The 12,152-nt window shown below is 42.8% G+C and overlaps 1 protein-coding gene across 4 annotated transcripts in view; it reads right to left on the bottom strand.

Annotated features, from left to right (window-relative positions):
- The window catches only part of SERAC1 (serine active site containing 1), a 59,542-nt gene that overhangs the window by 3,511 nt on the left and 43,879 nt on the right, over positions 1-12,152 (bottom strand). For all 4 annotated transcript variants that reach the window (XM_046006509.1, XM_046006510.1, XM_046006512.1 and 1 more), the window contains exons 13-17: positions 6,479-6,629; positions 4,760-4,901; positions 3,642-3,736; positions 2,088-2,185; positions 514-696 (exon numbers count right to left, since the gene is read on the bottom strand). In XM_046006509.1, coding sequence (XP_045862465.1) covers positions 514-696; positions 2,088-2,185; positions 3,642-3,736; positions 4,760-4,901; positions 6,479-6,629 — 669 coding nt within the window. The remainder of the gene's footprint in view (positions 1-513; positions 697-2,087; positions 2,186-3,641; positions 3,737-4,759; positions 4,902-6,478; positions 6,630-12,152) is intronic.

Here is a 12,152-nt window from a genome sequence, read left to right as displayed (position 1 = left end):
TAGAAGATAAAGTAACTCTCCATAAAGCAGAAGAAAGAGAAAATATGAACAAAAAGACAACTAGCATATTAAAGGCTCAGCCATGGCCTCCAAATTGATTAACAGGCATTCCAGAAACAGAGAAAATGTTTATTAATCAAAATAAGCAATAATTAAGATTTTCAGGATATTAAGTTTGTTTATATTTTACCAGTTGATTTTTTAAACTCATGGAAAATAAGCAGTTCATTGGTAATTTGGAATAATTCTTAAAACATTATATAACTTAAAAGTTTAAATATTTAAGATAGTACCAAAATTGTTATATATGAGCAAATAATGGCTTAAGGAAAGGTATCAAAGAAAAATCAAGCCCAAACAAAATTTTCCATGATAATCTAGGCACAATTTATACACAAGTAATAAAATGGGATAATATAGCCAAGTTAGAAACCATCTTCTTTTTCTCTTTCTCCTGTATAACTGATATTAATACAATCCCAATTCCCCTTCATGACAGAATATAAATATTACCCTTGCTGAGTTCTTTGACTTCCAAAGAGGGAAAGAGAAGATAGCGAATATTAACAGAGTATTCAGCCAGATGGGATCCATGATGAGGGACGCTATAAAAAATTATTCCTCTGGTATTGTTTATAACAGTACTCATTTCTGGCTTCTTGGAGGCTTCCAACAGCATCTTTTTGACAAGAAGACCTAGCCGTACAAAGAAAAACAATGCATAAGGTGTTTTTCTTCCCTCCATTATTCTAAAACAAGAGGGGGTAGGGAGCAAATAATACAAAAAGATGTTTTCTTTAAAGTTTAAATACTCTTGAGTCCAACAGACAGGGCCTTAAATACTAGCATTTGGTAAGACTGTTGATCTAGAATCCAGCTGAGCCTTGAACAGCATGGTTTGAATGGCACAGGCGCACTTACACACAGGAATTTCATCCAGTACTGTTAGTTATCTGACGATTTTCTTTACTGTAAGAATACATACAGAACACACACACAAAACCTGTTGAGATCAGTAAAGCTTCTGATCAACAGTAGGCTGTCAGTAGCTAAGTTCGGGGGGAGTCAAAAGTTATATGCAGATTTCTGACTGCACAGGGTAGGCAGTACCCCTAATCCCCTGCAGTCTCAGGGTCAACTGTATATAATACAAGCCTACAAACAGGTAAGATTCCAGAAAGGCAGATCTTCTATTACAGAATACACTCTCCCACAGAAGGAGCACGCAGCATTGCTATGCTGCATGTCACCAACGAAGTATGCAGCATCATGTCTCCCCAGCCTGCCCTCAGTGGCCTACGAATGACCACCAATAGAAAGTACTAAGATTCAAAAAAGACAGAGTCCCATAAAGCTTATCCACCAGGGAAAACAAAGTTTCTGTGGGCAAACGCACCTAGGAAGGCCCCACCTCTTAGGTCTGAAGCTGATAATACAACACAGAGGTCACTTCCATGGTAACCGTGGATCTCTGTGGGCACAAAGGGCTACATCTACCTCCCTCGCAGCCTTAACTCAAGAGTCTGCAGTCCTGAGCGCTTCATCAGATGAACTAGGCCTGGGGCTTTACCAAGGCAGATGGTGACAACTCTCATGAGACATGGGCTGGGGAGTGGGCCGAGAAGAACAGACGACAGTTAGCAAGCGCACACCAGGACCCAAAGAGCAGACATCTGCCATCGCGCCGCCTCCTCAGCAAGCTTGGAGCTGTGGGCTCTGCGATGCTTGGGGATGCAGGGAGGAAAGGGGAGCACAGGGACCGCCAGGAATGCTGAGGGACAGGCACAAGTCAGGCTGATACGACGCACGGACGGCTTCTGATGTTTACTGATTATCGCTGTGTGAAAGCATGACGTGGCCAACCACATGTTCCTTTATATGGTTTGTTACTAGTGGTCCCCTTGTGGAAAAACAATTAGGATGGAAGGAAAGTAGTAATTTTAAAACTCTTAGCTATAGCCAAAAACATTAATTTAGAGGGAAAGGGGGCCAGTATTAAGTGAAGCAGGCAGCTCTGGTAACAGGTGAGCCCCCGTAGCTGACAACAACCTCCCAGTGCTGGCTTCACAAAAATGCAACATACTCACCTCCCATGCTGTGTGATACCCAAATGACTGGCCTGTCCCCAACGCCAGCAGCTCTGAGCTTCCTTAGAAGTTCGTTGCTCCTGAATGCAATGGACTTTCTGAACAAAACGAAAACAGCAGGCATTTTATGAAGCTGTTGATTCCCTATCCCCCACCCCACCCCCTGGCACCGCCAAATTTTACTATCCAAGTTTTTCTTTCTTTTTTTTTTTTTTTATTTATTCGACAGAGAGAAATCACAACTAGGCAGAGAGGCAGGCAGAGAGAGAGGAGGAAGCAGGCGCTCCACGGAGCAGAGAGCCCGACGCAGGGCTCGATCCCAGGACCCTGGGATCATGACCTGAGCCGAAAGCAGAGGCTTTAACCCACTGAGCCACCCAGGTGCCCCTTACTATCCAAGTTTTTAAGGCAAGAAGTTTTATTGGGAGAATACTACATACATTTTAGGATCAGGAGTCCCCTACTCTGATTTCTACAACTGCTCATTCCTCACTTTTAACAAAGTCACAGTGGTATAACGGGGAATACGCAGGCCCAGAACAAGCCACTCACTCCCTAAACAAGCAGGGTGAGAGCACCTACTACGCATCTGGCAATTTTTACAAGTTGGATCTCACACCGACTGCCCCCACCACCTAGGATGTGTGTCCTTGTTATGATGGGGCCTGAAAATAACGCTATTTTGTCTGCTGTGAGCTCACCTACTTAGTTCTACTTGTATTATGCTGCAGACATTAAGTTTTCATCGTTTTGGTTTATTTAGAAATACCAGAAAGCTATGAATCTTTGAATCAGAAAATTCAAAGTAATTTTCAGGCTAAGGGAACTCTGAAACTACCAGAGTTGATAGTTTTGAACTGTTTATCTATAAAATCCTTTCCTTGCAATAAAGGTTTGTCAGAGCTCCTCTTGGTGCAATGGGGAAACACCCCGGGACTTTTGCCCACTGGCCCTGAGGACACTTCCTCAGCACCTACAGGGGGGCCACTCAGAGACGACGCTCAGCTTACTAACACTGATTCAGACCAACGCTCTCAGTGTGCAGACCAAGCTTCCCAGCAAGTGAGAGGACCGAACACCGCACAGTGGGTCAAAGGGAGAGTCAGCTACCATCCAGGTCCCAGAGCCTAGTGGCCAGGGCTCCTCTTCCTGTACACACAACCAGCACGTATGACGTACAAGTCACAGAGGTGGCCTACATTGCTCAGCGTCTTCTCCTTTGCTTCCTGCAGCCAATACACTTGAGGACACAAAAGCAAAAAGCCTCACGTTTGCTTCTGGGAGTAAAGGAGATTTTGTTATAGAACACGTAGTCCTTAGTACCAGAACAGTTGTGAATGAACCACTTTAGGAACCCAAGCCTGACACTCTATCTAAGCCTTCCCCTAGTTCACTGTTTATATATTACTAACTCCTTCTAGAAGGAAGAGAAAAGAGCTTAGGTTTTTCATTTAAAAAATTCTGTCTGTGGCATCAAAAGATAAAGCTCCCCTCAGTCCCTGAGGGTGCTGGGCCCCAGCCCTTCCTCCCTGTCCACGGCGTCCCCTCTGTCACCTCTCCACAGGACACCTCGTTCTCCAGTCGCTAAGGCTGGTGTCATACTCCACAGATATAATTCGGAGAGCAGGACAGTCTCTTGCCAACCATGTCTACGCAAAACAGAAGGTACAAAAGAACACACATGAATTTCCACCGCTCCCACTGTCTGCTGGTGATTGCCACCTGGAACTAAAGGCCATTGCGATAGACTATAAAACATCACATTAGAATAAAGTTAAAAGGTGACTGGGAAACCAGTTCCAGCATTTTATCTTTTTATGTCTCTGGTCATAAGGAGGCATCAAGATTTATAGCATAAAGCTGCTGCTAGTTTCAAGAGAATGTTCTCAGTTTTAGTGTGCTACAGCCAAAAGGGAGGTTTTTAGAGTCCGAATCAAAGGGACTTTTAAAAGCATTTTATAGAAAGTGGAGATCTCAGGACAGACAGTACAGTCTGATGTTTGCAGGTTTGAGCTGAGAACACAGAGATTCTGACTACAGTCCCGGTTCCACTGTGGCCCCGGGGCCGCTCGTCCCCTCCTACGTCAGTGTTGCCAGAGACCACATGCAAACCATTCCTTCTGCAGGCTAAGCCTCCGTGAGGGCAAAGAAGCTCCAGGGGGACAAAGCCCCGGAAACTACACGCGCGTCCGTCTTCGCAGAGCTTCGGGTACACTGAAGGCAGTGCCTTCAGCCCAGAGTTAAGGCTCTTAGAAGAAATATCACCAAGGAAATCCAAAGTAGAATTATTTCTTCCAATTATTTCTATTTTCATAATTATTAAAGTCATAGAACTAGCCAACTCTTATGAACGTATTGTTCATTGTATCTCTAAGAGGAGGGAATGAATACTGGTCCTTGCCCATTTTTTACTCAATGAACTATTCTTTGAGAGTTCTAGCCCACACCCTAACCAGAAATGACACAACAGAAGGCAGGGTGACAAGCCCAGCTGCTCAGGAAAGTCCCACGAGTGTCCCAAAGGGACAGAAAAACGGCATGGTAGAAGACTCCCAGGAAAAAGAGGAAAATGAGCAAATCGGAATGCGGGCTTCAGCAGCCAGCGATGCTGCGAGGCTCCCCCAGGAAGGGGCGCCCCCCCCCCACCCCCGCCGGAGGCAGTGCTTCCTTACCTTGGGCCAACACGTGGTATACCTGGCTTCGTCCTCTAAAATCTTTTCAGTTAAAACCTGCTCACTGTCCTGCTGGCGCCACGTTTTGAACGCTGCTCCCATAAGGCCATGAACAAAAAGGACATCTGCTTTAATGGGCTGACTGATGGGGGGAGAGAGTTTCAAAAAGAAGCAGAATAAATGCATTACTGCTTTGGTAAGAGTCTACCTAGTATTGGGAGGATGGCGCTTGGTAAGTTTACATGCAGGAAACAAAACCGTGAGGGCGTGGCAGAGGCGTACATGGAGTGCGCTCGCTGCTCTCTCCATAAAAACGGACACAGTCTAGCCCGAGCCAACCAGACCAGCCAAACTCAACCGTAAGGAGTTTAATAACCAATAAAGTGACACAGGTCATAGACCAGCCTCCGAAGAGTTTCATGAGAATATTCCACAAATCCGTAAGTGTTTAAGATAGTAACTCAGAAAATGCTAGTGTAGTTTTCAATTGAGTGTGCATGAGAGATTTTTAAGAACTTATCAAGGAAGTAAATATTTATCAGAAATGAGATTTTAAGGGCACCTGGGTGCCTCAGTTGGTTGTGTCCAACTCTTGATTTCGGCTCTGGTCATGACCTCAAGGTGGAGGGATCGAGCCCCACGTCAGGCTCCAAGCACAGCGGGGATTCTGCCTGAGATTCTCTCTCTCCCCCGCTCACTCACTCACTCTCTCAAATAAATAAATCTTAAAAAAAAAAAAAAGGAGATTTTAAAGTAATCCATAGTCTTTAGATATGACTTTTTTTTTTTTTTTTTAAATACGAGGGCAGGGGCAGAGGGAGAGAGAATCTTAGCAGGCTCCATGCCCAACACAGAACCTGACACAGGGCTCGAAGTGATGACCTGAGATCATGACCTGAACCGAAATCAAGAGTTGGATGCTTAACCGACTGACCACCCAGATGTTCCTAGATATGACATTTTAAAAAACTGTAGATAGCATATGACTTGTAAGCTATTTATAGGACACACACAGTTATGCAACACACACAAAATACATTTCCATATTATTTTGTTTATAAATCGGAATTAACCATGCAATCCATTTTTCAACTAAATGCTATTTTCTGAGGTATTAAAGTACCTGAGAAAAATCCAAGAAATACGTAATTTTTGCATTGTGGTCCTTCCTATATTTATTATCTCAGCAATGATACAACTGGAAACAGTGACCAGAAATAATCTTAAAGAGGAGCATGAGTCAAGTTTGTAACAACTTACTCCTTCCAGTGCACGATTTTATATGTGGCATAAACTTTGTCCAGTCCTTCTGAGTTCCAGAACCAGGCTAATATGATATGGTTTCCTGCATAGGATGTCCTATCTCCTCCCATCCAGACCAACCTCTACAATCTAAATCGGCTATTAACTCAGATCTACAGGAAACAGTCATGAAACAAAGAACTACGCGTTACAAAGTGTAAGGGGGGGACGCATTACAAGAGGTGAACGTGATCTTACTGAAGGTCAGCCCTTGGTGTAAAATCACGCTGATCAATTTAGCTAGTTCCACACTCCCGTGACAGCCCGCAATTCTCACGTGATTACGGACAAACTGTGTCAGGAGATAAGGTTCCCGGGATTATCTGTAAGGTATTTAATGATGGAGAAATAAAGTAAAGTAAGAAGCTCCCCAGGCTTTCCATCCCCTCGGAGACACGCGACGGTCCGCTTTCTCACCTCGTGCGGTACTGGGGATGTAGCACGTATACGCCGTCATGGTATTTTTCTCGCATTGTCTCTCGGTCTAGATTAGCCAGGGTCCTGGCGGCATGTGAGGCCTCCATGATGCGCGGGGACTTCATCGCCTCTGCCAGTATGGAGACCCACCCTGGGGAAGAGAACAAACCCCTGAGTCCCACACCACTTCGTGGGAGACTGTGAGCAGTCTCCGACTGAACATGCCGGAGAAAGGCAGACTCCAAGGTCTGTCTCACAGGAAAGAAAGAATACTCCAACTCCGTTCTGCCCCACGGTCCTCCACATCCCACGGCGCAGGATGTCCCAAGCCAGGCACCCTGTATGGGAGGTTCAAAGAAGGTAGCAGGGATTTAAGACCCTTTTCCTTTATTTAGAAAATCTAACAAAAGTTGCAATTATTAGAGATGTCGTCAATAATAATACGATATGCATTTTTTTTTAAGATTTTTATTTATTTGACAGAGAGAGACCACAAGTAGGCAGAGAGGCAGGCAGAGAGAGAGAGAGAGCGGGGAGCAGGCTCCCTGCTAAGCAGAGAGCCCAATGCAGGGCTCGATCCAAGGACCCTGAGATCATGACCTGAGCTGAAGGCAGAGGCCCAACCCACTGAGCCATCCAGGCGCCCCTAAACACATTAAGTTTTAATATTAGTTATTTCATCCTGATTGTCAGACATATTGGCAGACTTTAATGCACATAAAAAATGATTTCTTAATAATGAGCTTGCTTAGAAATAACAAGTAACGGCAAGGATGCGGAATAAAAGGAACTGCTGGTGGGAATGTATAGTCATTGTGGAAAACAATATGGAGGTTCCTCAAAAAATTAAAAATATTAGTACCATATTATCTAGTAATTCCTCTACTGGGAGAAAATGAAAGAAAGAGAAGAAGACACTAATTCAAAAAGATACATGCACCCCTCTACTGCATTATTTACAACACGGAAGAGCAAGATATGGAAACAACCTCAGAGCCCAACTACAGATAAATGGATAAGGATGTGGTATGTATATGCAGCAGAATATGACCCAGCGTTAAAAAATAATGTATCTTGCCATTTGTAACAACATGGATGGATCTAGAAAATATTAAAGACTTGGGAAAAAAAAAAAAAAGAGGGTGCCTGAGTGGCTCAGTTGGTTAAGTGTCTGCCTTTAGCTCAGGTCAAAATCCCGGGGTCCTGATATCGAGCCCCACTGCTGGCTCCATACTCAGTGGGGAGCCTGCTTCTCCCCACATCTGCCACTCTCCCTGCCTGTGCTCTATCTCTCTCTGTGTCAAATAAATAAATAAAATCTTTTTTTAAAAAAAAGATGGGTCTAACTTTTTTGCTGTATCTATATTCTCTGAAGTATTTACCATGAGAATCTATTCCCATGTTAGTTATATAACTTAAAATAATACAACATGGGCCTTGAGGGCAGAGACTTGGACTCAAAATGTCTGTGCCCTACTTAATTACTGTGGAACCTCGGCCAAGTTAGTTGGCTCCCTGGGCTGGAAGAAGGTTCTAATAAATTAATCCATGTAATAACTGCCCTTATGGGGGCACCTGGGTGGCTCAGTGGGTTAAAGCCTCTGCCTTCGGCTCAGGTCATGATCTCAGGGTCCTGGGATCGAGCCCCACATCGGGCTTTCTGCTTGTTAGGGAGCCTGCTTCCTCCTCTCTCTCTGCCTGCCTCTCTGCCTACTTGTGATCTTTGTCTGTCAAATAAATAAATAAAATCTTTAAAAAACAAAAAACAAAAAAAACTGCCCTTATGAAGGCCAGCAGGCACTCAGGACGAAGCAAGTATCCCCACGTCCTCCTGCCTTGCTCTGTGGCCAAAGTGTTGAACATCAGTGTGATGATAATCCAAAAGAAGTCTCAGGCCCAATACTTCTTTAACAATATTCAAATTCAGGGGCACCTGGGTGGTTCAGTGGGTTAAAGCCTCTGCCTTCAGCTTGGGTCATGATCTCAGGGTCCTGGGATCGAGTCCCACGTCGGGCTCTCTGCTTGGTTGGGAGCCTGCTTCCTCCTCTCTCTCTGCCTGCCTCTCTGCCTACTTGTGATCTTTCTCTGTATGTTAAATAAATAAATAAAATCTTAAAAAAAATAATATTCAAATTTGTTATATCAAAAAAATATCCCTTTCAAATGTGTAAAGAAAGCTTTATGATAACAATATAATAATGTTTTAAAATTCTACCTATGGAGATAAATGGGTATATTACTAGTTTACATACAAAAACATGGCTTTATTTTTAATGGAGTCCCAAGAAAGGAAATACAAGAGTAATCACAGCACAAGGACTTTTATGGCTTTTTTTAGTTGACAAAGTACTCTCACAATGCCTTTTACAAAACACCAAATGCCCCTTGGAAACGTGTCTTTTGGATTCGGTGTTTTTAAATTATGTAACATCTGAATACATGTTAATTATAAAAACAATTTTTAAAAAAAAACATTTCATAATCAAAGTCCCACTTCAGCACTCATCATTTCCCAGCTCCGTTTATATCCTCAGAAGTAACTAGAGTTCAAAGTTACATGGTGACCCTTCCAACCTTCTCAAAAATTCAGTCCTATACCTATAACCTCTACATATACACTGTACACTAAAGCTCTATAATGCTTTTTTTGTTTTTTGGGGTTTTTTGCCTAGAAGGAATCATACTATTCCTACTGTTCTGTGACTGGATCTGGTACTTCAGTATGGTGTCTTGGAATGCTCTCTGCATACATGGACTTTTCTTTTTAACTACAGCATGTGACACAGTTTGAGTATACCATCGTTTATGTACCATTATTCCTACTGGCAACATTTAGGTTGTTTCTATTTTTTCCATACTGCAAACACCAGTCCAAGAAACATTTTCGTACCCAAATCTTTAAGAACACCCATGAGTATTTAGGTAGGAGAGAGTCCCAGTAGCATTCTTACTACGTCAATTGGTGTGTGCACTCTTCTAATAGATACTACTAAGTGCCTATAAAAAAAAAACTGAATCAATTCACATCCTCACCAACAATGTATGAAAGGAGCAGTTTTCACACACCATCACCAGCAGTGAATATTACCAGTATCTTTTGAGCTTTTGTAAATCTGAATGGCAAAAAGTTAGACCTGAAACTATTAAGATGCATATATATATACACATACAGATATATACGTGTGTGTGTGTGTGTGTGTGTGTGTGTGTGTGTGTGTAGGTAAAGGCACAGGATACCTAAAGAAAAAATACAACAAGGTAGAGCAGCAGAATTCAAACTGAAACACTCAGAAATAATGGGAGCTGAGTAAAAAGAAGCACAAAGAACTTTGAAAAGTTTAGACATAGAATGGAAAAGCAGAAGAGAAGGTGAAAAACCAGGGGGCTGTGATGTCGCGAATTTAGGTGGTTTTTCACACTGTCCCCTAATCTGCGTCGATCAAAGGATCCTGCTGAGAAGGAGCCCCTGACTACACAGATTAGAAAAGACTGGCAATTCCTGAGACAGTGAAAGCAGCCAGGGGCCAGGTGTAGCTGAAGGTCTCATGAGAGGTGTCCCTTTTCCTATCATCAAGAGCAGTTGGTTTGGTTTTGGTAGTAGGAAACTAAGGGAAATTCCTCTCAGGGTCTCAGCTATCTCACTGCCATAGGAGAGGTCATCTGCTGAGAGGCACGGAGCCTGGAGAAGGTTTAAAGTATGTGGAGGAGGTTCGATCGTCATTGTTAGGATCAGTAAGGCACACTGACCGGAGAAACAGGACTGCTGAGCAATAGGAAGGTGAGGATCAACCTGCCATGATTCTATGCTCAGTCACAGAAGCAAGACAGAGTGGGTTTTCTCTAGCGCTGGGGTCTTGACCAAGGATGTGCTCAGAGAATGGAAGAGAAAGGGAGTTCCAGGACACTGAAGAGAACGTCAGTGAAATGAGGGACCATGGAATATATAGACACTGCGTCAGGACGGGGGTGCGGACAAAGAGGACGAATGGACGGGAGGAAATAACAGGGTCAGCAGATAAACTCCTGGAGAGAATAAAACTGGTCACCGTGGGAGCAGATGCAATGACAAACTTGAATGAAGGGTGAATTACTGATTCTATAGGTGAAGTGGTTTCAGGCCGTGACTAAACCCAGGTGTGGCATGGGAGTGGAGTACCAGACAATCCGGAGCAGAGAAGGAAGTCAATGGAGACGAGAGGGTCAAGCAGCTGGAGAGACCAAGGTGTTCAGCGGGCTGTCCAGTGGACACTGAAATCACCGAGAGGATGAAAGACCTGGGGTAAGAGCTAGGGTTCAGTTCGGGGAAGAGTGTTTTGTGGGCTTTTTAAGTAAAATACTGATTTGATCAAGGCTCTATCCCATTAAAGAAACTGAAGATAAGTCAACAAAAATTATCCAAAGTTAAACACAGAAAGAGAGAAAATATTTGAAGAGAAATGAAAAGAGTCTCAATGACTTGTGGAACAGAATCAAGAGATCTAATATCCACGACTGAGGTCCCAATGGGAGAAAAGAGGAAGCGGAGACAAGAAAAAGTCTTTTAACATATACTTGCTGGAAATTCTCCAAATCTGATAAAAAAAAAAAAATCAACCCACTGATTTAGTCAGCTCAGCAGACCCTGAGCAGCATAAATATAAAAAAGGAACCAAGTACTTCATAGCCAAACTGCTAAAAACCAAACATAAAAACCTTAAAAGAAGCCAGAGAGGAAATGACAAGGTACATACAGGAGAATGAAGGCAGGAATTCGACACCTCTCATCAGACAGCGGTGGCTGAGAGACAATGGAACGGCAGTTTTAAAAGTGCTGACAGAAAAAAGAACACACTGTCATCACAGAATCCTTTATCCATGGAAAATCTCTTTCCTGCGATAATCAACTAAAGGCAAAGTAAAGACTTTCAGAAAATGAAAAGTGAGAGAATTTGTCCAGCAAACCCAGGTCTTTAGCCTGAGGGGAAACGATGTCAGATGTAAATGTAGATAAACAGAACAGAAGGAAAAACGCTGGATATTATCAATGTGCAAATAAGAAAGACTTTTCTTTTTTTCTTACAGTCTTTCAATATCACTTGACTGAGTAACAACAGTGTATCATAAAGTCTGTAACGTGTAGGAATAAAATACAGTACGCCAATACCACAAACCATGGCAAGGGGTGGAAAGCGAATTACACCATTGCAAGAATCTCCCACTATATATACAGTGAGGGAAGAATAACTCAAGACAGACTGTGATAAGGTAAGGATACCACCAACAAAAAAAATACACAAATAATACTATGCAAAAAGCCAAAAGAGGAGAAAGAACAGAATAATCTAAAAAAGTCAGTAAAGGAGAAAAACAGGAAACAATGTTCATAATTACATTAGTGGTAAAGAGACAAAACACTCCAATCAAAAGGATCAAACGACATTAAAAAAAGATGCACGGATATGCTGTCCATAAAAGATGTACTCATTTTTAATAAGTCAAAGAAAAATGAAAACAAAAGAAGGGGAAAAGATAAAAGATCGGTAATGCAAACAGCAAGCATAAGAAAAAGCCAGTGTGATCATCAGAGAAATGAAAATCAAAACCACCGTGAGCGGTCACCTACACGAGTCAGAATGGCTGGAACCAAAAAGACAAGAAACAGCAAGTGTTAGTGAAGATGTGGAGGAACGGGAGC

Source organism: Meles meles, chromosome 5 (genome assembly GCF_922984935.1).
Source record: "Meles meles chromosome 5, mMelMel3.1 paternal haplotype, whole genome shotgun sequence".
NCBI classification, from domain to species: domain Eukaryota; kingdom Metazoa; phylum Chordata; class Mammalia; order Carnivora; family Mustelidae; genus Meles; species Meles meles.
This window is presented reverse-complemented; position numbering and strand designations above follow the sequence as displayed.